The 27,084-nt window shown below is 42.6% G+C and overlaps 5 protein-coding genes across 32 annotated transcripts; 4 read left to right on the forward strand and 1 right to left on the reverse strand.

Moving 5' to 3' along the window:
- Positions 1–143: 143 nt before the first annotated feature.
- LOC6553627 (modifier of mdg4) lies at positions 144–27,084 on the reverse strand. Of its 25 annotated transcripts, XR_003408347.1 has the most exons (8): positions 26,928–27,084; positions 26,416–26,673; positions 26,199–26,338; positions 24,663–25,527; positions 7,308–7,507; positions 6,698–6,980; positions 6,033–6,586; positions 5,100–5,932 (listed from the first exon to the last, which is right to left on the reverse strand). XR_003408347.1 is itself a non-coding variant. In XM_026983956.1 (7 exons), exons 2-7 carry the CDS (start codon positions 26,627–26,629, stop codon positions 13,757–13,759), a joined length of 1,521 nt encoding a protein of 506 aa, XP_026839757.1. In that variant the 5' UTR covers positions 26,630–26,673; positions 26,928–27,084; the 3' UTR covers positions 13,742–13,756. The 25 variants fall into 25 exon arrangements, 24 of the variants coding, with proteins under 24 accessions (XP_015009641.1, XP_026831573.1, XP_015009625.1 ...); XM_026983956.1 differs by lacking the exons at positions 5,100–5,932; positions 6,033–6,586; positions 6,698–6,980; positions 7,308–7,507 and adding exons at positions 13,742–13,774; positions 14,039–14,043; positions 14,113–14,391; XM_015154155.2 differs by lacking the exons at positions 5,100–5,932; positions 6,033–6,586; positions 6,698–6,980; positions 7,308–7,507 and adding exons at positions 144–406; positions 477–552.
- On the forward strand, positions 9,476–10,646 carry LOC6553348 (modifier of mdg4). Of its 2 annotated transcripts, none has more exons than XM_026976002.1 (3): positions 9,476–9,509; positions 9,720–9,884; positions 9,952–10,646. In XM_026976002.1, the coding sequence occupies exon 3, from the start codon at positions 10,119–10,121 to the stop codon at positions 10,422–10,424; it is 306 nt and encodes a 101-aa protein (XP_026831803.1). In that variant the 5' UTR covers positions 9,476–9,509; positions 9,720–9,884; positions 9,952–10,118; the 3' UTR covers positions 10,425–10,646. The 2 variants fall into 2 exon arrangements, with proteins under 2 accessions (XP_026831803.1, XP_026831769.1); XM_026975968.1 differs by having other exon boundaries at positions 9,487–9,572.
- On the forward strand, positions 10,695–11,555 carry LOC6553347. Its single transcript, XM_001979256.3, has 2 exons — positions 10,695–10,946; positions 11,004–11,555. The coding sequence occupies exons 1-2, from the start codon at positions 10,766–10,768 to the stop codon at positions 11,162–11,164; spliced, it is 342 nt and encodes a 113-aa protein (XP_001979292.1). The 5' UTR covers positions 10,695–10,765; the 3' UTR covers positions 11,165–11,555.
- On the forward strand, positions 14,981–18,849 carry LOC26526227. Of its 3 annotated transcripts, XM_015154972.2 has the most exons (5): positions 14,981–15,106; positions 15,431–16,203; positions 16,406–16,641; positions 16,797–17,127; positions 17,428–18,849. In XM_015154972.2, exon 5 carries the CDS (start codon positions 17,927–17,929, stop codon positions 18,380–18,382), a length of 456 nt encoding a protein of 151 aa, XP_015010458.2. In that variant the 5' UTR covers positions 14,981–15,106; positions 15,431–16,203; positions 16,406–16,641; positions 16,797–17,127; positions 17,428–17,926; the 3' UTR covers positions 18,383–18,849. The 3 variants fall into 3 exon arrangements, with proteins under 3 accessions (XP_015010458.2, XP_026831635.1, XP_026831672.1); XM_026975834.1 differs by lacking the exon at positions 14,981–15,106 and having other exon boundaries at positions 15,816–16,203; positions 16,406–17,127; XM_026975871.1 differs by lacking the exons at positions 14,981–15,106; positions 15,431–16,203; positions 16,406–16,641; positions 16,797–17,127 and adding an exon at positions 17,143–17,232.
- On the forward strand, positions 15,888–16,161 carry LOC26525976. The gene has a single exon (XM_015154940.2). The coding sequence runs from the start codon at positions 15,939–15,941 to the stop codon at positions 16,149–16,151; it is 213 nt and encodes a 70-aa protein (XP_015010426.1). The 5' UTR covers positions 15,888–15,938; the 3' UTR covers positions 16,152–16,161.

Consider the following 27,084-nt stretch of genomic DNA (forward strand, 5'->3'; position numbering starts at 1 on the left):
GTCATAATAGTATATAAGAATTAACACAAAATTGTTAATCGCCATGGATAGTGTATAATTTGTAATGGATAATGTTTTATACATTATATACATAAATATATATAGATATATATGTATATATATATAATATATAAGTCTAGATGGGTACATCAAACTGTTTTTGAAGCGGAATGGCGCGGGGTTTATTGGCTAATGCTCGGGATCCTTAGTCTTAGGGCTTGAACGCAGTGGCTTCTCCTTTATATCAACTTTGGGCTGGTTGAGTGTATCGTGGTTGTGTTGCTGGTTCTTGATGATCAGCTCTCCAGTCACCGAGCAAGTAATAATTCGAGCAGCACAGCGCATGTAACGATTTCGAGCACAAAGCCAATAAGTTTTGGAGCCCCGCGAATTGTTGCGATAATACCTTGAATGGTAACATTGTATATGCATTTCATGGAATTATTATTATTTAAATAACAATACGACAGACTTACTCGTAACCGCCCATCAGCAGTTTGGGTTTTCCTTTGGTGCCCTTTACTATCATTATCCCTCGCTTGCGTATTATATCTGTAAGTATAAGATCACACGATTGTTAGTTATAGGTAGGATTAAAAATGTAAGGGTATATATATATCCTACATTTCTTACACGCACTTTTGTTTATTTCTTTCTTTTTTAGCTTTTACTTAATTAATTTAAAATTTAAAATCGAATTAGGTGAATATATCCACTGTCCTAACTAGTGGTATAATTCCACTAAAGTCACATTCCATTGCAATTTTGTCAAGTATCTGCTAAGGTTTAACTTGATTAAATAATGATTTATTTTATAAAAATGCTTTAAGATTTATTCAACAGGTATGTGTGTGTTTCTTAGGTCACAGATGTGAGTGCTTCGCATATTTCAGTCGGTACACCTCCTGGCCATTCTTCAGCACGTGGGTTGTGGCCCTGACCTTGCAGTTCGAGCTTCGATATCTGGCACAACGCCAGTTGATGCTGCTCTTCAGTTTCCGATCCATGACAAACTCATGTCTGTCGATTACCAGCTTACGCTTTTTCTTTCGGGTGCAACTAAAACTGGCCAAATGTGCCGTGCCTGGAAAGGAAAGCATATAGTGTTAGTGATATATACACACAAATTAAAGTGGGAAATAAGAATATGGAATTCGTCTTAAAAGAGGTTTGGCTTATGTTTAATGTTTACATACGTCTTTTTCTTAATAATTATACATGACGAACTTGACGATCAAATTATTACACACAGTTTCAAGAGTTTGTCTTAGTTTTTTAATCGAGTAACTCAAACGTACTTAAAAGTTTCTTTTGTCGAATGTGGTAATAACATTTATATATACACATTTAAATTATTTTCTTAGTTGTATATTTATGGTATTTAGGTCTATAAAATGATTTTATTTTCTTTCTTTCATGTTAATGACAGCGGTAACCATCAAGTTCTTAATTGCATAAACGAGTAAATCAAAATGGATAAATGTTTGTCTGAACTACGAATAAGGTTAGGTATAGGTTTAAATTTGAGAATATCAAAATTAAAATAATTATTCAGCATGAGAAAATCAATACTGTTTGGAATTCGCAATGATATGATATATTATTATTCACACATTATTCAATAGTAGCTTCATGTACTGCCTTCGCTCCTGGCCAGGTGGTGAATGATTGTGTTTTCTGGAGTGCAATATTTCTTCATTTAGCACATGGAGCCGTCCATGGCACTTGCTTCGGGTGGTGTACTGTGTGCAGCGCCAGTAAGTTTTCCCTTTTATGCACTTCTCTCGGACGTAAGAGAACTTCTTGTGCATCAGCAGGACGTGACCCTTCTGACTGACAACGTACTCCAGTTTGTTTTCTAAAATAAAAAAAAACGTAAAAGGTTAGTATGGGTTTCCTTATGTAGGCATAAACAATTGAAGATGAGGAGCTAATAAAAAAGTTTGGCCAAGCAATGTAGTTTCTTTCCATTTATTATGAATGAATGATCCACTTTTGCTTGTCTCTAAAGTACACCTAATGCCAACTACAGTCTCCCTAAACGTCGTGAGTAAGGTCATTGAGCTCCTCCCCGTGGATATCGAAGATGACGCCGCCAGCTCCCTCCATCTCGCAGTCCAATTTGGGGGCCATTTGGTGCGGTTCCCGCAGCGTCTGCGCCTTGCTAGAGCTGTACTTGTTCCGCTTGAGCTCCGCGTGCAGGTGCTCCGCTTTGTTGATGATGAACTTGGGCGGCGTCTCCTTAAGCATGGTGATGCGTGCAGGACACTTCAGCTTCTTGGTGGCCATCGAGCTGCAGCGCCACAGGATCTTCTTTTTGTTCTCGCTCATGATTAGAAAGCGAATGCCATTTGCCATGATGGCGGGGCGACCGCGCAGCGATTGCGTAAAGAAAACCAGTACATCTTCCGGATTGGGCACCTCGTCGTTGGCCAGAACAACTGCAATAAAGGAAGAAGGGATTAGGTATGGTCGAAAGTACTGGCTAATACAACTATACATTCAAGAAAGTGGACAATTATGTAGGTGTCTCATAGGTTTCGTCTTGTTTTATTAACATGTTTTTGAGAAAGTCTCTTAAATTACATATCGAACATGTGCGCCATGCTCTGCGGAAGACTCCTCACGTTGGACACCACAGGAGTCCTTATTCTGGGACCCACTCCCGTTCCGGGTTTTTCTTTACGCTTCGGTCGCATGTGGCAGTGGTCGTGAATCTGTCGGAAATCGTTGCTGTTTGTCTTGCTCATGCAAATAAGCACCGGGCACTTGGTATGGCGATAATACCAATGACAGCGCCAGTACAGATTTGTGCGGTTTATATTGTTGCGGAAGAACTTCATCCCGTCTAGCCAGAGAAGCTGCCCGCCACGCTTGGACACTGAAAACTGGATCAGCGGATTGTTGCCGCGGTACTGTCCATGTCCGTAGTCGTATTCTGGAAGAACACCGAATACAGAAGAAGTGATTTAGTAACTTGATCTAATTTCTTAAGCTAAGGTAGTTAAATTGGTTTAGACTGATGCTTAGAGGTATTAAAAAACATTTGACATTGCTTCGCTTTAATACACATATTTTACAGGCTTATGGACTAGGTGCTAAGCAATATCTAATCACGGCTAGAAGTCCCGGTTTCTTAGTTTCGATTTTATTTCAAGGAGTGGCGGTGGCTCCAGAATAAGAGGAGGAGGTTCACGGGTTTCAAGCTCAGGCTCCGGATCTGCTTCATTATCCATCTCAGCCTCTGGTTCCGCTTGTGCCTCATCCTCGGCGGATTCCGATAACTTTGTATCTGACCCAGGCAGAGGCTTGATCTCGATGTCGTTGCTTTCCGTGTGCTGGTGCTGGTGACACAGTCGCAGGATGAGGGTGGACTCGTCATGGATGGCGATGGCAGGACAACGCTCTTTGTAATAATTCCGGCATTTCCAGTACTGCAGATGACCACGCTTCTTGTTTCGAAAGAAGCGGAAGCCATTGATCACCAGCAACTTGCCGCCGTTCTTCTTCGAGTCCGCGAAGTCAATGTGAAAGGCTGGGAATGAAACAGAAAGTCTGGATTAGTTTGAGAATTTGTGTAAGTGCTACGTCGCAAGCGTAGGTTTATCCTTATGAAAAAATATGTAGTTCCTCTTAAATGTTGTTTAAAATTTAAAGCAGTCATTTATTTAAGAGTGAAAAGATTGTTAAATGTCTAGTGGATTTGACAGTGTGCACTTAGATGTAAGCTTAGGAAGAATCCAGGGATAGCGCCTTTTTCTCCCTTTTTATGAGAACAGGCAGGTTTATGTTGTTGCTAGGGAATTTCCGGCTGTGATCATGCTCATAGGTGCATTTGATGATTCGGTCTTGTGCGTTTTTGTCGACCGCGGTCACGACACGAGCTCTGCAGACCGTCACATCCTGTTGGTGGGACAAGGAAATAGCTCGTTACTTCTCCTCTCCAATTTAAAAAATCTTAAAAAATATAGTACTAACACAAAGCAGTAAGTGTATAACAAGAAATCTCTGTGCTTTCTCAAATTCTCTTTTTCTTTAGAAATTTATCATTTATAAAGTCTTGTTTTGAGTCTGCATTTGAATATATATTTTTCGAAATAAATAAATTACAGAAAATATTATAAAATTCTTTGCAAAGACTTTAAAACATGAAGAATGATTAGCACACTTTAAAAACCTAGTAAAAAAACCTTTCCAGTAAAAGACTCATGGGTAAACTTACCTTTTTCGAGCATATCCAGTAGGTACGAGAGGCGGAACATCGGTTTTTAACAAATTTCTCATTCTGAAAAAGCAGCACGGTTCTTCCCCGTTGTCCAGTGCCGAAAACAGCTAGTTCTAAAAGGATTAAACAGATAATTAGTCATTGCGATTAACAAAAACCCTGAAAATGTTTTTTAAAAGGCACTTGTGGTAACTACTAATCTAGCTTTCAAACAAAGAAATGTATGTTTATTGGTAAAACAGAAATGCGAGCCTGTCTACAAATGGTTGTGGACGCCTGAAATGGCTACATAAGTGGGCTTGTTTTTGTGGGTAATCATGTAAACGTTGCAGTTCAATCGCTTTTTGGCGCACCCCCAGTACATGATATCGTTGTAGCTGGCCCGTCGATCATAGCGATATCCATCGTAGAGCAGAATATCGCCGCTCTTGGTCCGATCATACCGAATGCGATCCCAGTCGTCCAGGGTGCGGACGCACTTCTGTTCGGACGCCAGTCCACAGCGAACATTTTGTGGCCGTGTACCCTGAGTTTTGGGCAAGAAGCTTTCGTTTCCAAAGTCAGCCAGGTTACTCGGATCAAGTTCACCCAAACCTGAAAAGAAAAAACATGTTAAAGTGTGAACGTAAAATGCTATATATTCTAAGTGTAAAAGAAAACAACACCGCACAGCGGAACAACATTTATAAAGAAACATATATTTAAGTCAAATAAAATAAAAGAAGAGACAGTTCAGTTTTAAACAAATTCATTGGAACACTCACCTGAGCTTAGCAAGGACTGTCCTCTGCAATAAAATCCTAAACCTGTTTATATTTCAAGCTTAAGATCTGATAAATTAAATGATGTTACTGCACAGAACTAGGAATGGATATCGGTTCAATTTTGTTTACTATTCTTTTCTATACAAATGGGTGCTTTATTTCTATAGCTATCTATGTGGCCCGATTCAGCCCTCTGAATGTTCTTTATCTAAGGATGATTGTGCACCCCGCTGACGGCGTAGCGGGATTGGCCATTGGGCAAGATGTGAGTAATGACGCGGGACCGGCATTGTTTGCGCCACTTGCTGCACTTCCAGTAGACCTTGTCCTTGTAGGCGGCGTTCCGCAGGTAACGATGCTCTCCACAGTGCAAAACACCATTTCCGGCTGGAGTACGAACATAGTGTACGTCCTCCATAGATTTGGACAATCGAACGCGCTTCATCAGCGGGTGTTGTTCGGGTTTTACTAGCGGAACGGTTATTACATCGAATGTCACTAAAAAAAGAAAAACAGGCAGAATTAGTATAAGGTAACACAATAAAAATTTCACAGGCACAGAATTTTTTAAATCATATAGTACATTTCTGCTTAAATACACAAGACAAACAATTTATTTTAGGTTCACACATAAATAGTCTACTCCTAAATCGCAAGGTATGGCTAGATTTTGAGTCTCGATTCATTGCAAGTTGTTAAGGTCCTCGATGCTTAAGTTGAGTGTCCTTAGCTCTAGTGTTAGATCCTCGTCACCCTCCTCCTTTATGAAGCCAGTGGCTACAGATTTTCCCGACTTGTTTCGTGCCTTCCCCATGACGTTTGTTACTGACAGCCGCTTTTTTCGCTCCGTGTTCAGGCAGGTGTGATGGCACGATTCCAGTACTATTTTGTGCACACCTTCAACAACATTGGTGACTACCCGGGCATTGCATTTCGTGCTGCCCTGGAATAAAGATAGAAACTAGCTAATTTCTGTCTGAAAAAAGGCACGACTTGCTAGGTTTTCTAAGGGTTTCCTAAGGGCTACATACATTTGTCCTCACCTTTTTCGAGCATATCCAGTAGGTCTTCAGGTTACTGCGACGATTTCGCACGTAGTTGTGTCCATTAAATGCCAGCAGTTTGCAACCACGCTGTCCCCGAATAAAGGTGAGTAGGCTATGCTTGATGGCGCCCTTCATGTCATCCAGATCTTCGAATACTGTAAAATAACAAATTACCTTTGAGTAAGCTTAAATACAAGGACTACAATTATGAAGACTTTTGAAGTGCGAATTCTAAAAAATACGGTTTTGATTTTTCAGATTTATATTCTATAATAAATAGGCTATAAATTGATTCTATACAATGAGCCTAAGTTGGCCGGTTTTAATATATTTTCCTTAGTAGGGCGGATGGTTATGTTGCCCGCATTTTATGGTCACATCGTGGTCTTGCCCGGTAACCACACGGGCCTTGCATTTGTGAGCACCCGCTCGAGCGCAAGACCAATAAGTTTTTAATCCCGATGTCTTATTTCGAGTGAAGGTGAACTCTCCGATCTTCAGTTTTCGACTCCCTCGAAAGCCGGTGATGTACGAGTAGTACGCAACAGAATCTGTGAATAAAAAGTAGACACACTTGGTTAGTACAAACGAGTGAAAGCGTAGGACTCAGATCTAAAGCTAGAGGGCAAAGAGACGCTTGGAAAACGAGAAACTTAGCTAACTTGTATTTTATTGAGTCAGACGAGTGTTGAGGTGATGCAGTATTTTACAGTTGGACTTAAGACTAGGGCGCTATGTCGATGCTGGTGGCGCTGAAGTGGCAGGCGTTTCCAGGGGGTCCTGGCGACGCTCCGCCCGGGCCGCCGCCTCTGCTTCCGCCCGCTGACGCTTCAGAGAGCCGTACTTTCGCGCCTTGGTGATAACTTCGTGGTTGTGCTCGCTGTTTAGGATGGTGAGGGTATCCAATTTGGTTTTGAGCCGCGCGCGACATCGCAACACTGCGAACTAAAAGGAGAACCACAGTGAATACATTGACTAGTGATTTGGCTTGTATTGCTAAAAAAATTTTTTTTTAATAATTATATGTTATTATATATACAATTCAGCATCCAAAAAATAACTAAAAATGTAATAGTTTCTCAGAATAAGTGGAGTCATGATTATTATTATTACTCAGAAAAGTAGACTCCATTAATGTTCATTTCGACTAAGATTAAATAGTAATTATCTCTATATTTTTCTGTTTCTAGCATTATTTAGAAGAATTCAAAGCTAAATACTAGGACGCCTAAAATGTATCTTACAAATGTATAGCTCAGATTATACACTTACCTGGCTGCAGCGCCAATAGGTGACGTCGTCCCGGCAGATGTGACGATTGAAGGTGTGCTGCTTGAGCATGATCTGCTTGGTGCCGTACTTGCTGACGATGAAGAAGGGGGAGTTGCTGTTGACCACTCCGCCGGACGAGGCGTTGGCCAACTGCATGGTGGCCTCGCCGACATCCACGCTGATCTGGTAGTCGAATTTGGCTACAATAAGAAGAGTTTTCCGCGTTAGTTGTGCGTGCTGATTGGATTAGGGGCATTTTAGTTCAAAAGAGGAAATAAAACACTTGGGATTGCTTTAATGGATTTCGGTATATTGTACATTGTGGATTCGGCCTATGACTACATACACATCCTACTAGCACTGCAGACAGTGCTGGGCATGCTCATGATGCCTGGTGAGTTGAGGTCGTCGGCTTAGCTCCACGAGCACATAGTAGGTCGGGCAGTTCCTGGTCAAGCAATGGAAGTATGTGCGGTACTGCATGGCGCGGGTTTTCTTGTAGGACTTCCCGCTGACCATCAGGAATTCGCCCTGAGCGGTTCGTTTCAAGCGGACGCCCTTGTTCTGGTCTTTTGCTGGAGAAGATGAAGGATTGTACGATGATAAAATTACGGTTGCCACATGAATGCTTAATGTACGTATTGCATGCAACTGTTTATATTTTTATGTACAAATGACATTGTTTCGGGTTTTTGTAATCTCTTTTAATATTGCGGGTAAAATGCATCCTTGGGCATTAGTTTAGCGGGCACCTTGCCACCCAAAAATCGAGGCGGATGGTTGTGGGCATTCTTCCCCAGCTTGATCCCACCGTCGAACTTGGTGATGGCCCTCGCGGAGCACTTGTTCTCGTTCAGACGCTTGCCATTTCCGTCGGAACAGATCCAATTGACAGTGGCCCGGAAACTGGCCTCCTTCTTGTACATGTATCCATTGAATACCAGGTTGAAACCCTGTTTCTGGTTTTTCAAGAAGAAGTACTCATGTTTATCGATCCACTGGCCACGCGGAATATCCCCAATGAACTGACCTGTAATAGAGGATCCAAGGAAACTGGCTTTATTACCCGGGTGGCTTAAAAATTAACTGTAATAGCCCACAGAAAAACACATGGAAGTTTGGGGTGTTGAGTAAACTATTTATTGCAGGCAATTCCCGATACACTCTACTATTTATAGCCGCTCATATATATCACTTGTAGGAGTTTGTAGCTATTTTATCTTAATTGGTTACTAGTCGATTTATAGTCTACTATTTTAGTAATTGGCTACACATCCTTTTTGTGGTCAAGAAGGGTTGAGTGGCAGCGAGGTGGACTCACCTGGGGAACAAAGCACTTTCCAATTTAATTCTACAACTAACAGCGCAGAAAAAACACGTTGCTTCCCAAAATCACAAGTTCACCTTAAATTCAAATAGAACATCTCTATAGGCACTTTTTTGGAGGGATTCCTTTTTGAGACACCAACAACAACACAGATGACAGTCGTGCACACACACAGACGCGCATACAACCGCACAGGGTCACAAGCACTCACTAGCTGCATTTTCGCAGGACAATTCACAGATTTCCAACTTCGGACATTAATTACCATGCTGCACCTAGCCACATTGGAGCCACTGCACCTTTTGCTAACTGTAGACGAGTAATTTGTTTGCCAAAAAACAAAAACGGAGCGAACACAACACGGCGAAAAAATAACAACTACAACAAAAATGGCGTGCCAGCAGCAGCAGAAGCAGTGCTGTTAGCGGAAGTTATCGGTTATCGGCTGTTAATTATATTTAAATCGTAACGGATTTTATTTTTACATAGCTCTAATCAAAGATCTGCATGTAGCTTCCCAATGTTTTTATTTTACTTCACTGACATTCTTGCTATTTTTACTTTTTTAAGAGGCATTTATCAGCGACATTAGCATTATATTATATCTGAACAATTCTGTTGAGAATATAAATGTAAATGTAAGCTTACAGCTCAACAAACGACGATGTTACTCTTTAACGCTACTATTAAAAGAATAATTGTTCATATTTCTCTTTCATTTGATCTCTTTCACGCTTTTTCCTTCTAAACTCTTCGAATGGTGAATAATTATTATTCTATTGAAAAATATAATTTGGAGCCAAATAGTAAATAACTAAACGATAGTGTTAGGTGCCCAACATCGATACCTAGTGAGAATTTATTCCATCTCTAAAGTACAGTGCTCTTCTTCTTTAAACTGTGTTTTTCGTGCATTAAATATTTTATTCTATATATTTGTACATTTCTCCCTGCTTTTAAACCAATAAAATACACAAGAACCAGCTAAAGACCCTCCTCAGTTGTTTTATTTTCATTTTTGAGCCAGCAAAGCCCAATCTTACCCAGATGTTTTAACCTGTTGCGTTTGATTCTCCAATTTACAGCCGCCACATCCTCATCTGCAACTAAGATTCCACCACGTAAACGCGGCAGACCGAAAACTAAGGTTGAGGATCAGACGCCCAAGCCGAAGCTCCTGGAAAAACTACAGGCGGCGACCCTGAATGAGGAGGCAAGCGAGCCTGCGGTGTACGCCTCCACAACGAAGGGTGAGTACGAATCCTGGCTAGAATCCTGCTGGACGATAACCAAGCTAATTCCACGCTCTATTCGCAGGCGGTGTCAAGCTTATATTCAATGGCCACCTGTTCAAGTTTTCGTTCCGCAAGGCGGACTATTCCGTATTTCAGTGCTGCTACCGTGAGCACGGAGAGGAGTGCAAGGTGCGAGTGGTATGCGACCAAAAAAGGGTCTTTCCTTACGAGGGCGAACACGTGCACTTTATGCAGGCCAGCGACAAAAGCTGCCTGCCCTCTCAGTTCATGCCGGGCGAATCGGGAGTCATATCCTCGCTGTCGCCGAGCAAGGACACCAAGGTGGAGCTGCTGATCAAAAACACCACCAAGCTCGAGGATGCCGACGACAAAGAGGATGAAGATTTCGAGGAGTTCGAGATTCAGGAGATCGACGAGATCGAATTGGACGAACCGGAGAAGACTCCCGCCAAGGAGGACGAAGTGGACCCCAATGATTTCCGTGAAAAAATCAAGCGACGACTTCAAAAGGCACTGCAGAATAAGAAGAAGTGACACAGAATATGCCTTAGAACTTCAAATTATACTTTTTACTATATTAACTTTACTATGATCAAGAAGGCTCAAAACGGCCCAACAGTACAACATCTGACCTGCCTAAGAGCTTGACATTATACTTTCTTTATTCATTTGGGTTTTAAATACCCCTAATAATTCTAAATAATTAAGTTTTTCGTAATAAAACGATGTCAATAAATCAGACCTTAAACCATTTCACTAGCTAGTAAGCTCTACCTTAATACGTAACTGTACTCAAAACCTTATTTAAATGATAATTAACATACGCTCTTTCCTGCCTTTCAGTTACACAACACGTCCGAAACTGTGGTCCACAGATGTTCCTGATCAGCCGCAAGGGCGGCACTCTGTTGACTATCAACAACTTTGTCTACCGCTCCAATCTCAAGTTTTTCGGAAAGAGCAATAATATCCTGTACTGGGAGTGCGTCCAGAACCGATCGGTAAAATGCCGCAGCCGCTTAAAGACCATAGGAGATGATCTCTATGTAACCAATGGTTCGTAAAAAGTAAGCAAATGCCTTATATCACATAATGGCTTTCTTCCATCTTCAGATGTACACAATCATATGGGCGACAACAAGCGTATTGAGGCGGCCAAGGCGGCTGGGATGCTGATCCACAAGAAGCTGAGTTCCCTCACAGCCGCTGACAAAATCCAGGGTTCCTGGAAAATGGATACCGAGGGCAACCCAGACCAGCTGCCCAAAATTTAATCGATCCTTAGACATTCCCAACCCATTGTCCGAATTCTGTTAGGGCTAAGCTAGTGTATTCTACTATTGTTCTTGAAAGTATATCATTCATTTAGACTGAGTGTCCCGAGCCTAGTTAGGATGGGTAAGTAGCCTGTTCATCTGGGATCTCAAAATACCATTTTTGTAATTCTTAAAGTCCCGGGTCATATTATTTATTCTATTCTCATTGCTTAGACGCTTTTGGCCACGGCACTGACTTAAACAATGGCTTGTGTTACGTACAAAATATGAACTTTTAATAAATTCAGATGAATATCTTAACCAATTGCGATTAAATGATCTCGACATAAGATAGGAGAGATTCCTTGAATCTCTAATTAGACAATCTTTCAAAGTGGTGCAATGCGTACTAAATAGCTTGTGTTTATTTTGTGCACTAAGAGTAGCTGCGTTAAGAGATCTTATCCCATTTTTTTTTTAAAGATTTATAAATCAATCTATATCCGTGGGTCAATGCTGAAATCTAATTTAGAGTTTAGCTATGCATGAATACTTTGATATTTTACGCCGCCTTAAGTTATTGTTTTAATTTAGAAACTGACTTTTTCAAGAAATCCATATAAACTATATGCTAATTTTGGTGTACTTGTAATAATTTCAAATTTTCTCGTGTTGCTAGTAAATATTTACGAAGAATTATGAAGCTTTCTATATTACCTATGCATTGCACGGGTTGGAATGTTCTTGACTTTGAGAACTGGACTATGTTTAGTCCTAGTCGGTAGAGACCCAAGGCATCTTTAGACTTTGTAGCTTAGCCCTGACATTTTTATGGTTGTGCGATGAGCACGTGCTGCGGTATTTCACCTCGGAGTCCACCATGAATGTGGAGGCTCGGGCCTTACAGCCCTTGTGATGATACATGCAGCGCCAGGATCCGATTAGGTTATCCTTGCCCAAAATGCGGTGGACGATAAAGTGCTCGTTGGCAATGATTAGCCTCGGCCGTCTATGAGCAGCAAGATTAAACTCCGCGGGCCCGTCGAACTGCAACAGCTTTTTTGAGTAACGTCTGCGATCTGAAACAAAAAACATTAAGTCAGAAAATTGTCTTGGTAATATGCACAAATCTATTGTATAGCTAGCATAAATGGCTAAAACAGGATAGTAGAGTAGATGTTTTTATCTTTATTTCGGTTTGTAAATTGCTTAAGCTAATCAGGACCTACAAAATTTTGCACTTAGCTTAGGTTTAGGTGTATCGATTTTCAGTATGCAATCTTTGGAATATTTTAAGGACGTTCTAGTAGCTTCCAATTCAACAGTGTTATTCAATTTTTCGGAAGTTTAAACCATATGGCACCGTTCATTATTCCTACTATGTTATACGAACAAGGTGCATATATGTATGTCCTTAAAATTCTGCAGACTCCTTGCCCACCTAAAATCGCTCACCTTAGGTACACTCTACATCGACATTTGTTCAACAGATTATTAAAACCACAGAATTTGGTGAGCCCACGCACGACGGGGCTAGTAATCTTTGCTGATAAAGACTGCACCGTGGGCCTGGTGCTGTTGCATCAGCGCCATCATCTGCGGCGTCTGCACGTGGGGCAGGGAGAGGGGCATCGCCAATGACATGGAGACGGGCACAGGTACCGTCACCGGCATGCCGAGGTGGGTGGAAGCTGTGGCGTACGTTGGCGGAGGCATCTGCGTAACTTGGGTCATCATCTCCATCGCAGGAATTGGCGTCGCCGGGGTGACCACAGGGTTCGGGTTGGGTGGAGAATTTTTAACCGCAGGCACACTGCCGTTGGCTTTGGCCTGGCAGTAAAGTTGACACAGGGGCAGCAGCTCTTTGTGCCGCCTCTTGATATGGCTAAGAAAGTTCCCCGTGGACTTGGTGGTGCCGGAGATCAGTCCATGGCAGGTTGTGCAGGTGGCCTGGATAGCCCCAGGCGTCTTCTGGTTCGGCTGAATGTTCTTGTAGAACTTACCGTCCAGTATCTTGGGCAGGGTAAATGGTTTCCGGAAAGATTCCTCGTCGCTTAAATAGGTGACGGCCAAGGCAGCCACAGCAGCATCCGTTGACTGGCCAGGCGTCGGCGAAGGCTCCATTTTGATCTTAACTGCAAAATATAAAGTTTAACAGATTAGTTGGGATTTTAAGTAGGCTAGCAAACTATAGTAGGTACAGAACGAGAACACGCATAACTACATATTGTGTATACATTTAATTTAATTTATTTGGGTAAAGGTAGAGCTGAAATCTATGAGTAAATTATATTAACTGCTGGTCGTATAGAGCCTATTGCAGCTCCGGAAATTCGTCCAGCAGTTCAGTCGCGAGATCCATTGAGTTGACCTCCGGACCGTGGGTGTGCGGAGCGCCAGCGATGCGCAAGGTGACATCTTGCACTTTGGAGGTCACCAAGGTGGCCCGGCAGCTGTGTTTCACGTAGCGTGAGCACCGCCAGAAGACGTTCTTCAGGCTTTGGCGATTCACGACATACCGGTAGCCCTCGTAGACCAGCATCACCCTGCCTCGCTGCGTTGTGGTGTACTGGATGCTGGCACTGGTGGTTTTGTCCTCGAAGAGCGCCTTCAGCGACTGGATGACACCTGGAAAGGGAGGTAGAGGCGGTTCACAAACATTAGTTGGGGTTATTTTGGGAGCTCTAAGTGAGACCACTAGCTACTGCACAAGAGGTTTACAGGGAAGTTCTATTACAGGCATTTATTTCGGTTTACGAATGCAACAATCAATTTAAACTATTTCCCCTCCTTGACCGCCATAAGTTTAAGCGTAGACAGCTTGTGGTCAATGAACTCCTGTACTGCGGATGGGGTCAGCTGGTTGCCGCGCAGGGCAAACACTTTACACACATGGGCTGGAAAGATTGGATACAACACAGGTTAGAATGACTCTTCATGCACTGGGCATAGCCTGCATTATGTACTTATGATGTCCTGGAGCAGGTCCTTGTCCGTGGCCTCCTCCAGCTGGGCGATGCGCACCAGCTTATCTTTACCAATCACCAGATCCATCACCCGGCACGTATATATCATCGGCATGGGTATATATGCCTTGGCAAGAGCCACCTTGGACACAAAGACCCGGCTGCCATCGAATAAGGGGATAGCATCAGCATCTCTAGGGGACTTCTGCACGCTATCTGTTACTGCTTTCCTTGGATTCTCCGCGTTCTTCGGGATGGCAGTGTCCTTTTCCGGTCCATCTGGAACGGCACATGTTGGCAAAAACGATTAGAACACTTTGACTTAGAAGGTCAACGAAAAACATAAACAAAATAAAACACGGATATTTCGGTTTTGTATGTACGGATCCTTTATTTCATTTTAATTAAGAAGCAGTCGCATACAATTTCAGAGCAATTCTGGAGTGCAATGATCCAAAACAGCTTTTCTATTATTTATCACATTTATTGCCCAATTTCACATATTAGCACACAAACTATTTATTAAAGTAAGTCCACGCGAGTCACAGAAAACAAGGAAATGGCAGCTACCAGGCCAGGGCTGCACTCAACTCACAGTGAGTCCTCGATAGAAGAGTTATTGCCAAAGCTATATAAATAAAACTCACAAAACATTGTTTTTTGAGCTAAGCTAACATCTGTTCAAATATTACCATATCCAATTACTCTTTAATATGCTTACTAATTTATAGCGAAATATGTATATTATTTTTATAAAATTTGTAATAATAAAATATGCCATGGATGCAGCTTGTTGCATATTAGTGAAATGAGGTTTTCTCTTTTCCGGTTGCTCATATAATTTTTCAGTAGTTTGCTCATTATCTACTGTACTGCCGAATATTGCAGCCCTGGGTGCAAACGCTTGATCTGGCAACTCTATAAAAATGTCGCCCACAGTTGTGAAAAAATGAAGATAAATTCCGAAAATGGTTGTTAATTTATTAAACAAAAGGTGAAATTAAAATTGTAATGGCCCTGAAGTGAATAGTGTTGGTGGAATCCTAGCTTTGAATAAAAAGCAAACCTCCCTAGAAAGGGAGCCCAATGCCGAGTAATGCAGATGAATAAATGCCAACGACGCCTCGAATTTCAAGCAAATGTTGTGTACAAATGTTAAAACGAGATTTCAAAGCGACGCCAATGCGCGCAATGTTAATAAAGTATAGAAACTACAGTGGAGCAGGCATATATTACTTGGCGGATTATATTGGGCGATCAATCAGTCAGAGCGCTCTAATCAATACCCGTTCCTCCCACTCCAACTTGTGTCTTGCAGAACAGGAGGATGACTACAAGGTGCACCTGCCGCTCCTGGTGGCAAGGAAAAAGAAGACTCCTGGTGGCTCCCGCAAGCAGAACTTTGACCATCTGGAGGTGAGCTTCACCAGAAGCAACCGGGGTAACAACTTGCTGACCATCGACGGCAAACCCTTCACCCTCAATCGCCGGATCAAGGATGTCTGCTACTGGGAGTGCGTCAAGCTGCGCTGCAAGTACATTAAGTGCTCCGCCCGCGTGGTGACCAAGTCCAATCGGATCTCGGCACTGCGCGGGCTCCACAACCATCCCTAAGTTACGAACAACTACCTGTGCCATCTCATTAGTCTAATAAATGTGTTTACGTTGAACAAGTTTATATCTTCCGCTCCTCCTATCGTTGTTGTTTTGGTAGTGTCCTTGCGAAATTCAGGAGGCCTTCTGACTAATTTCTTCCAATTCTTGCAGAATGCTACCAACTGGTGGCCAATCGACGCGGTGGGAAGAACCTCATCTTCCAGGGGCACATGTACTCCGTGGAACGCAAGTACCGAAATAGCATCAACTGGGTGTGTTCCAAGAACAGCAACAGCGTGCTCCGCTGCCCGGCGAGGTGTGTCACAAATCGGGAAAGTAGCAACGACATCAAGCTAAGTCACCGACGACACAATCACCCGGCGGATACCTTTAAGCCACATTCGCGCTGTCAAAAGCGTCACGGGAAGCGCAATAGCAAGTAACCATGTTCGACTTTTAGCAAAGCATGCAGCTCCGAACCAGGATTTTCCAATTGTTAGTTAGACTAAATGGTTTAAATATAGATGTATTATCATCGTTGTCAAATTGTTACAATTTGGTGAAATGGAGCACTGTTCATATGGTTTTGGACTCGCTTAACTAATACTCATCAGCACGTTACCCATAAACTAATGCTAGTTTTAAGTTGTAGTTAATTCCATACAATTTTTGACTTACTATGCACATTTCTTAACAGATTTTCGGCACCGTAGTGTTTGCCGACAGAACGGTTTTACGATAATCGATGGCTTCCGCTTCGTGATCGGCACTACAAATCTGCGTCGCACCTATTTGAAGTGCGCCAACTTTCGCAGCAACTGCCGGGCCCGCGCCATCGTAAATAGGGACACGAATAAAGTGCGGATGAGGAATGAGGGCCACAATCACAGCCGTAAGGATGCGGTGAGCGGACGTAGCTCTAAGAAGTAGCAGGTACCAAGCTGTCTAGAGGAATAAACATGCTGTTTCCGTTTAAAAATGTTTGACTGCTTTTCACTACCAACAAAAGAACCATAATAACCGTATATCCTTACATATAATTTAAAAGCCCTGACCATGAACTAACTAAATTCGAAAATCTTTTGCAGACAGCTCGAAGCTAGCCCAGTATGTGCGCTCCAACCGTGGAACCGATCTTGTTTACCACGAAGGAAACACCTACACACCCAATGAAAAGCTGAGGGAGGGACAAAAAAGTCGGGACTGGAAGTGCTCAATGTACCACAAGGCCAAGTGCCGCGCCCGCCTGGTAACTCGCATCACCGGTGGAGGGGATATTATTCACGTGACCAGCAACCTGCATACACACCCCACAATGTACACCACGCAGAAAATTGATACTCGCGTGGATGACCAGAAACTGTGCCTCGAGAGGAATCCACTCTGCGTTAACACACGATCGATTAAGATGTAGAGCAAGTAAAGCCCGTCGACTAGTTAGGATTAGCATGATCTCCAAATGAAATAACTATTTGGTGAAGTTATGCATTGGTATCACTGCCAAGTTCTAGTTTTGAACCCAATGTGAGAGCCCTAATCACATATCAAAACCAAAAGATATTTTCCTCGAAAAAATTGTAGTATTAAAATGTATTAAAAAATACTTACAAAGCATTTAAGTAAATTTATTAATTTATATTAGGCATATTTTATAAACTTGTTTTATTTTTGTACTTTACTACGGATTCCATATCTAATTCTAGACCGTTTCTTTTACAGTACATCTATCGACATTGCATCATCTCCCAGTGGAGGCCATATTTGATGCGGACGGTAAGCAGATGGACTTCATCCCCAACATTCGAGTCATTCGAAGTCAACGGAAGACCATAAAGCTGATGTTTAAAAAGTATGCCTACTCAAAGACCAACAATCACGAAGCCACGACTTACTGGCACTGTCGCAGTCGTCGCAATGGAAATCCTGCTTGCAAAGCTCGGTTTTCAACAAAGAAGCTCAAGAACGGGCGTTACAAAGTTTATCTGACCCAGCCGGAGCACAATCATCCTCCAAAGAAGCGTCGCCTATAATCAGAATAATTATATTTTAAGATGAGAGAAATATACAAGAGCCATGACTTGGCAAAATGACTTGCACTGACTCTGAATCTGTATTTATAGCGATAGCCTAGCAGTTGACAATTTACTAATCCCAATATGTACCCTCTCCATCCACAGAAAGCAGCGTGGCGATTTACTCGGCCACTTCCCGTGGACGAATGCAACTGATCTACGGTGGACAGCCATTTATCTTCGAGAAGACACTGAAACTTTCTTCGGGAGAGGAGAAGCGCTTCTGGCGCTGCAACCAGTGGTGGAACCAAAAGTGTCGCTCCCGTGTCTTCACCATCAACGATGTTGTCTGTCCGCTTAACCGATTCCACACGCACGAAGAGATTGTGCGCCGAAAGAAGCGAGTGCGCCGCGTGCCACCGGTGGAGACGATTGCCAAGGTGGTTGCCACAACTCCCAGGCAACCACAGCCGCAACAGCCAACCCAGCAGCAACAAGAGATTCAGCTGACCAGCGATGCGATTGCGGGAGCAATACTGGAAGACGAATCCCCAGCCACAATCGATGTCAGCGAGCTGGGGATGCACCTAAAATACGAAGAAATTGTAGCGGATGTCACGGGCATTGGGGGAGCCACGCGAGTGGTCAGCCGCCGGAAGTGAAGTTGGTTTTTTTTTCTGAAGAAAAATCGCAGTCAGATTGCTTCTATATCTTTGCTTTGAGTTTCCATTTTTGAACTTGCCACGTCGAAAGCCAAAAGCCAGACAGTTTTGATGAATTTAAAAAGGCTACATACAACTACTAGCCCATATTGACATTTTTATTATTATTTAAGAACATATATTTAAACCTCTTTTACTAAGTGTGAAAAAACATATTCCAAGGTTTCTGCTTTTTATTTTTGAAATTTATAAATGCGTCATGATTTCTTTCGACATTTTTGACACTTCTAGATTAAATTCTGTTCCTTCTGTTATGCCTTTATTTAAACAAAATTGACTTAGCTTACTCCCCATAATTATTAATACAAAACTGCGTTTTAGGAAACGGACAAGCTAGCACTTATGATTCAGCTTATAAACAATTTATTATGTGTACATTTAATAAACGTAAGCCCCAAACAATGCAATTGAATCGTTGTAGAACCTTCGAACTTTCTCCACATCACTCTTGAGATAATTCCTTCAAGAAAAATCACGATTTACTAACGCACCGGGTCACATATTCATTCTCTTTTAAGGTGATGTTCCCCAGTTCTACTTCACCAAGGGTCAGCGTGAGTCTGTCAAACTCAACTACAGCGGTCATAGTTACGTTAAGTTTATGGAGAATGGCCGCGGCACCAAGTGGATCTGTGCCACCCGCTCCACCACCAAGTGCCGTGCTCGCATCCGCACCACCAAAAACAACCGCCTGGAGGTACTGCATGCGTCCCACAATCACGACCTGCCGCCGCAGAAGAAGGAACGAGGTCGAATCCGCCAAAGGATGAGATCCAAAAAGTAATTGAGAGCGTGACTTTGAACGGGAAGGTTTTTCCTTACTATATAACTATTTTCAGTCAATTTTTTCAAATTTATAAAATAGGTATAGCTTGAATTGGAAGTCGGTAGTATACTGAACACTTGAAGCTTCCTTCAATACCGTTTGACTTAAAACCACATAGTTTTCTAATCATTTTACCGCCATAAACAAAAATTCTGAGACGGTGTCAACCAATTCACTATAACTAACCCAATCTTGGGCTAGGGGCCAATCTATCCAATGGATGTAACCATATTTCTCTCCATTAACCAAGCTCAAAGTTTGTCATGGTGTAGTAGAACACAGATTCCTAGATTTGCTAACATTATTTTCATTCTCAGTTTTAAATAACGTTTTCATGATCTGCCTATCTCGAAATATGCTAGGAATAATATACTTACATGATCAAAATGTATAAAACGAATTCAGCGTCCCAAGAAAGTTTACTAATAAATTTTATTTTCCATGATTAAGTTTACTTACTGTAAAATACAAAATGAAATTAAAATTTTCGATAGGTTACAACAAAAGCCGAATTTGCAGAAATCAAAATAATAAAGGTCTTTTTTATCTTGCGTCATTGAATTTTAACTTACACCTTGATTCAGTCGATCGCATTTTTTTGGGTTATATCTCCTTTCCTCAATTCAATGATGAGTGAAGTTCCTCGAAGCAGGGCTCGCACATCCAGTTGCTTCCAGGACATGTGTTGCACAGTGTGTTGATCCTCCTCAGGCCCGTCCTGTTCTTTTTGAGGCAATTTACGCATTTTCCCTTCATGCGAGGCAATCCCACATGCACAAAGTTGTGCTGGTTGGACGAGGTGCGGATGATATTGTCCGGATTTTTTAGGTTTAGTCTTCCAGCGGGCTCCAGTTTTATGACAGTGCCTAAAATTGTTTCATCCCGCACCTGCCGCAGTTTTTGAGTCGGTGCTATTTGTCGTATAGCTTTAAATATCGAACCTGTAAGTGAAGAGGAGGAAATATGTATAATATGGTAGTGACTTAAATGTATTAAAGGGGTAATAGAATAAAAGTGTACAATTAAATAGTTTAAATAAAATGTCGTTTGCTTACATCATTTAATTAATTTTTGGGCTTCCCTAATTTATGCATTTAACTTTGGGTGAAATTTGGCAAATGAAATCTATATATTGGGGAATTTATACAAAGTAAAAATTTAATAAGAAACATTCAAACTATATGTTTTCCTAACTGAACGTCAGTCTTGCACACGGTATAAAAAATGTCACATTAAAATTGAAATATAAACATCGTTCAGATTTAAAGAAAGTATTGAACTAATTGTATAGACCTAATTCAGTTATTATGATTTAATAATCCTTTTTATAAGGGCGAGTTGGGCAATCCACCACTCTGGGGACAAATGTCTTCAGCCGTTCTGGCGGCTTGTGATTGTGGAATCCTCGGATTGACTTTATTGACTTAATGTGGGTGGTCAGCGCCGAAGTACAGTGCAACTTTTTGTACATGGAGCATCGCCAGAAGGCCTGATATTTCTCGGCATTCCTAGAGTAACAGCTGAAAGTGAATCCCTCGTGGACTAGTTTTCCTCTATCGTCGTAGGTGAGAACTGAAAGAAAAAGATGGAATTAGTCAATGGAAACGGGAACTATGCATACTCTTCGATACTTCGCCTCCTAATCGGATCAGAACGAGGCACGGTTACTTTCATGAGTTCAGATCTTTATTTCACATGATCACATAGCCGTCAAGGGAATGGTGCAGATAGGTTTGCAAAGAATATATGTACTTAAAAACACCTTCATTGGTTAATCGAAATTTAGGGCTTACAGCTATATTCACAATCTTCTTCATTATACTTCAACTTAGACTCGATTCATAAATTTTCTACACTTCAAAATGCACATCCGGGTAACTATGATTAAATTCCGAAATATGTGTACATAGTTCACTTCCTAAATATGTACTTTCAATAACTGTTACTTAGTAACTACATTGCACTGCCAGGACCAGTTGGATAGTGTTGACCGATGGCCAAACTATTCGTGCATAAGCATCATGGAGGTGTGCATCAGTTCTTGATCTGTCAGCTGCAATGTGGCCGCATCGGTAGTCAACTGGTGTTCATCGATGAACTCCTGTTTCTGCTCTTGAAGCTGCAGCTGTGTGAAGCTGTGCGTTCTGGAGAGCTTTCTTCCGGTGCTGACCGCTGCCATTTTGTTTCGCTGAATGATCTTGTCAATCTTCTCCGTGTGCGGCTGGTGGTTATGAAGTCCGCCCGTTACACTCTTAAGGCGACCGTTTTCCAGGACGCAGCGAGATCGACAGCGCATTTCGTGCACTTTTTTTGAGTAGTTATGGCAGCGCCAATACTGTTTGTTGCTTTTGCGGCTGTGGCAGTTGTACATGTATCCATTTAACACCAGGCACGGCGTCGACCAGGGGCTCTCAATGAAAACTAGCTCATCATCTGAAAAGAAGAAGTTTAAAGGGTTAGTCCAGTAGTAGTATTTGAGATATCAGGTTAATAACAATGGGGCTATCCAGTCCAAAATGAGCACCATCCTTTGTTTTGGTCTCAGTTTATTAGAAGCTAAATATGAAATACGTTTACAGAATTAAAAGTTTCTTAACCTACTTCCGACTGGTCGGATCGATTTCTTTGGTCAAAATGGTCCTGAGCCATGTGGAATTGTGAATAGTTTATTAGGGAACTGGAAGGTCTTTGGTCTTTCAGGGAAACCTGGAATGTCAATTGCCTGTTATTTTTAAAGAATAAGCCATGACAATACCAGCTATAGCCTTCTTATTTTCACAAAGACCTTCCAACTGATTGACATTAAATGTTTGAAAACTCCCAAGAGAAATCGACTCCTTCCGAATTTCGAGACGAATAATTAGCTTAGGTGGTAGCTGATAACTCCTAGGGGTGGTCTGCCTTTAGCAGGGATCGATGCTTGGCCGCCTCTGTCCGCCACCTGCCCACCCGTTCCCGTTCCCGGACTCGCTCTGCAGCATGCTGCTCCTCCTCGTCCATCTCCTCCTCAGCGGCGTCTACAAGGGCCTGCATCTCGATCTCGGTGGCCTCGGCGGCGGGCAGGAACAACTTGCAGTCCTTGCCGTCCTTGGCGGTCACAATGATATTACTGCTGCCGAGATACTGTGAGATCTTGGGGTTCGATGTGCAGATCTCGATGTACTCCTCCAGTTCCTGCTCCACCTTATACAGTTGTCGCTGGCCAATCCTCAACGCGTGGGACTCGTGATTGTGCTGCCGCCGGGCGTCGATGAAGTGTCCGTCGCGGGTGATGACCACCGCCTTGCAGCGGAGCTTGAGTACATCCGCACAGCGCCAGGTCGTCTGTCCATTGGCTTGGGTGAGCTTCTTGTTGTAGATGTAGTTCCGGAACACCAGCTGGGCGTTTTTCTTCTGGCTGCGAATGAAACTGATCTCCGTATCTGCAAGAGCCCGAGGGAAACCGAAGGCAAAGGGGCGACAAGAAGGCGGGGAAGTTGGTTTAGTGGGCATAATATATATAGTAGATCTAATGTCTAGTACCTATTCTAATAAATATTCGTACATATGTATATGGCTTAAGCGCTAAGTTAGGATCGGCGAAATAAAACAACGTTTAGTTTAGACTTTGGCTTCAAGCAGTTTATTCGCACTCAGTGAACCGAAGGACCCACAGTTATTGTGGTATAACACTTACCAAATTGCGGCGGGATTGCATTTTACAACTTACGGTAGCATTTTCTTCCGAATTTGCATGGCTTGGGTTTTATATGAGCATTATCACAGATTATCAAGAGGGTGGAAACACAGGCAGTGCCACAGTTACCAACCCCCATCACTTGAATTATTTAGTAAACACTATACCACGCACACCGTCACAAACAGAATATAATTAATGAACAAATATGCCTTGCAGTAAGCATGCAATCAAATAACAAAACAAATTGGCTTGCATTATTTTATGATTTTACACGGCGTTGCCACCTTGCCGAAGGTCCAGGGCTGCACATTCAATTAGGGCTACCGTAAGTGGCAACGCCGCCCTCAATCTCCACGAAATGGCAACTCTACACATAACGAAACATTTGTTTATTCTATACCAAAATAATATAAATATTCAGTACATAATCTAAGAACATATGGCTAATTATAAATATCCAGTACACTATCTGTACACAAAACATAATTATCCAAAACTAAACGAGCTTTTTTCACTTTAGCACGATTAATTAGTAAGAAAATCAACCTAAAAATATTTGACATCCTTTGAGATCAGTCATCAAAAATTCGTAAACATTTGCTCAAAATCTCTAGTACACAGAATATCATTAAGTCAAAATGTATAAGATAGTTTAAAAATCTTCCACGAAATTAAAAATGAGACCAGCTTTTTGTGACGTAGGATTAATGTTGTATGAACAAATGAACTATGCAATAAAAAGACGTTCAGAACGAGGGGCATACCTAGTGTATGTCCTTAAAAGCACCTTTTATTTTCACCTAACCACTTTTGTGAATCGATCAAGATTTAACGTCCAGAATGGAAGATGTGTTCTTTGGACTTTTTCTTTTTTGCTGGTCCATGTTAAACCGGTTGAGAAATGAACCCTTAATAATCAAAAACGAAATTTAAATACGAATGAACTTTGAAGACTCGGCAATTAATGCCGTTGCTGGATTTGCATCAGCAAGCTTTTACGTTGCTTGAACAAATCCAGACAACATCTTAAGGTACAATTGAGATAACTACAATAACCACGAACCCCAGTAGACCTTAGCATCACCAGAGGATCGTTATTTAAGCAGAAGTGCGCATGTTCAAATAATAACTCTCTGATCATGTAAGATTGCTTACTTCAATTACTCGTTTTGCTCGAGGGAATTATTACAAATACCTGGAAATTTTGGAAAAAATATATGGGAAGGTGGTTTCCAGAGTGCTGGTATTACCTTGAGTAGTTGCAGCTCCTTACGCGTTCAGCTCCACGGTATGGCATCGGATCCGTCCCAGCAGCTTCTTAAAATGTCAGCACTCTACTTACCTTTTAACTGAATGAAGTTAAAACCGCGCGATCTGCGTCCAGCATTTAGTAAATATGCAGACAGCAGATCTGCCTAGTGCTCTTTATCGATTTCAAATAGAACACAGGCTTGTTAACTACTTATTAACTATAAGTCAGTGAAGTATAGCTTAAGTTTGTATTAAACAAAATTAAGCGTACTTTGCCGGACTCTAAAAGGACATGTTCCGCTTGCGACGCTAATAGATTTGGAATATATTCAAGTTTAGAATGAAAATATGATCCTTAAATGAGGTATCTTTTTAAGTGTTTGAATTTCGCAAGCGGACTCAATGACCTTTGAATACTTATATCTATTGGCCTTTGGCCATGAAATCTGGGGAATTCAACCAACCTTGAGCCTCTGTGTTGCCCTGATCCGCGCTGGTGTCGACAAACGATGATTCACTGTAGTTCTGGGACTGTTGCTTAACCACCGCCTTGGAAGTGGTCGCCGCCACTCCGCCACCGCTCGTATTTGCCGCAGTCTGGTTGCCCGCATCCTCGTTCTCCGTGAAGTAACTGTCGTCGTAGCGCATGTCTCCGTAGGTGTCGTCCTCCACATATGTGCCCTCGCCGTCGCCGGCGGCATCGCCATGGTCCTCAGCATAGTCAGGTTCAGATTTCGTGGGCAATTCCATTGGGAGATCAATGTACTCGGCTTCCTCCTGCTGTTGACGAACTTGCTGCGGCGATTGCTGGTGGAGCTTTGTTTCCGCCGCAGAGACCACAGAGGTTTGTACGGTGATCTGTTGCGGCACCAGTTGGGTGGTTGTCGTGGTTCCAGTTTCAGTAGCCGAGTCGAGAGGGTCCATCACATTTGCGGAGGTGCTTGTCTTAGAGCGCTTCACGCCGCCACTCGAGGAGGCGGACGCCAGTGAGGAGCGCTGGGCGGAGCGTTTGTTTGTCGACACCAGCGTCGCCGTCGTCGTGGTTCCCGTCTGCAGCTGTTGCGTTTGGATCTGCTGCGCCGCCTGCTGTTGCTGGGGCTGCTGCTGTTGTACAATGGTGGCTTGGGGTGCGGCCGTGGTCTGGATGACGATCTGGGTGGTGCCCTTGTTTTCGTCACCCAGGCAGTCGTCCACGGTCTCGATCTTGTAGCGGGCGGAGGCGCGCGGCTGCTGGCGCTGCACCCGCTGAGCCGGTATTTGCTGTTGTTGTACATGAGGTGCTGCTGGCGGCGGGCTGGATTCCTGCGGCGGCTGAGGCGCAGGATCGTTCTATAAAATATATTAAATTTTCATTTCATTTTAACGATTTCAAAACTATTGCATATTTTTCTTAATGGCAGTATTCCGATGGTAGGTAATTTGGAATTGATAAAACGTACATAACAAAAAATCTCGCCATTAACTTATATTCTTTTGAATATTTTCTAATTGATTGAGGAAATGAATAAATTTTCTAGTTTTAATGCCCGTTTCATTTAGTATAGCTGCACTAAAATTGAATTGGGAAAATATATTGCAAATACATTCATTTTAGTCGGGAACATTTAGAGTTATTTCCCAATTTATGTGTTAATGACCATCGGTAAAAGATTTGAATTGCAATAATTGTTTTTTTATATCCGCTACAAATTAATGTTTATGCTTTGGCATCGAATTCGCTGCGAGACAAAAACAACCACCCAATTAGTCGCCATCGTGCGAGCCAGAGCGGGACAACTGCTCGGCGCATAGCCTCTACAGCTGTCTATCTCTGGCACGCGTGCCTCTTGGCATTTCGTTTGCGAGAAATTTCTCGGTACAGTCAAACCATGCTCTTATACAGACGTCAGGCGTGTGTATGTATTGGGCGCGAAAGGCGATGCGCTGGTTGCGTTGTTGTTGCTTGGCTTTGCTGTTCCCCCGATTCGATATACCAGTATGTCATGCACACATATACTCACATCCGTTAGCCCCTTGATTTGCAGCGATTCCGCGGTGCTTATAAACGCGGGCAGGGCGTCCTGCTTCACGTTGACCTCGCCGCAGTACATGAACTGGATGAGGTCCTTCAGCGCCGAGTGGCTGACGTTGTTCAGGAATACTGCAAGAAATGCGAGAGTGTAGGTTCAGAAAAAGCCCGCAATCACGTAGAGTTACAGATCTGGGGTGCAAACTCACCGATAGCGTGGGTGTTCGACGGCATCTGAGTGAACATCTTGCGGAAGAAGGGCGAGCAGACGGATAACACCAATCGGTGGGCCTTCACTATTTGCCCCTCCGCGGCCAGGGAGACGTCCACCAGGTCGCCGCGGCATAGCGACTCGTGGAAGCCGGCCGACAAATTCGTGTTGAAGTTGTTCCAGCACAAGCTGAATTGCTCGTCGTCCGCCATCTTGGACGAAAATCAATACTTTTCTGTATCTATGCGTTAGTTGGCTGCAGGCGAAAAAGTGCAATGCGCGATCAATAATCAATGTTGCAACTAACTAAAACTTTGTTTACTACAGCCAGGAGCGAGTGCCGAAAAATGGCAATGGCACACACAAAATAAAATGCACCGCAGCAAAAAAAAACTGGGAAATTTCACTCATCTGTGTGGGTGTGTGTGTGTGTGCGTGTGTAAAATGGCATATATTTCACTGATTGACCGCAAACTGCTGTGTATATCCACTTGAAACGTCAATACTAACCTCTTGATTAAATATTTCTTCAATAAAATAAGTACCTAAAGCCAGAATTGAAATTATTTTATACTCGCGCGGGCGACGCGCAGAAAGCGTCTGATTTCTTCGACGTGAAAATTAAAAGTGTTACCAGTCGGCGGGATTACTGGAGATGGCAAAATAT

This window comes from Drosophila erecta, unplaced genomic scaffold (assembly GCF_003286155.1).
Source record: "Drosophila erecta strain 14021-0224.00,06,07 unplaced genomic scaffold, DereRS2 tig00000000-arrow-pilon, whole genome shotgun sequence".
NCBI classification, from domain to species: domain Eukaryota; kingdom Metazoa; phylum Arthropoda; class Insecta; order Diptera; family Drosophilidae; genus Drosophila; species Drosophila erecta.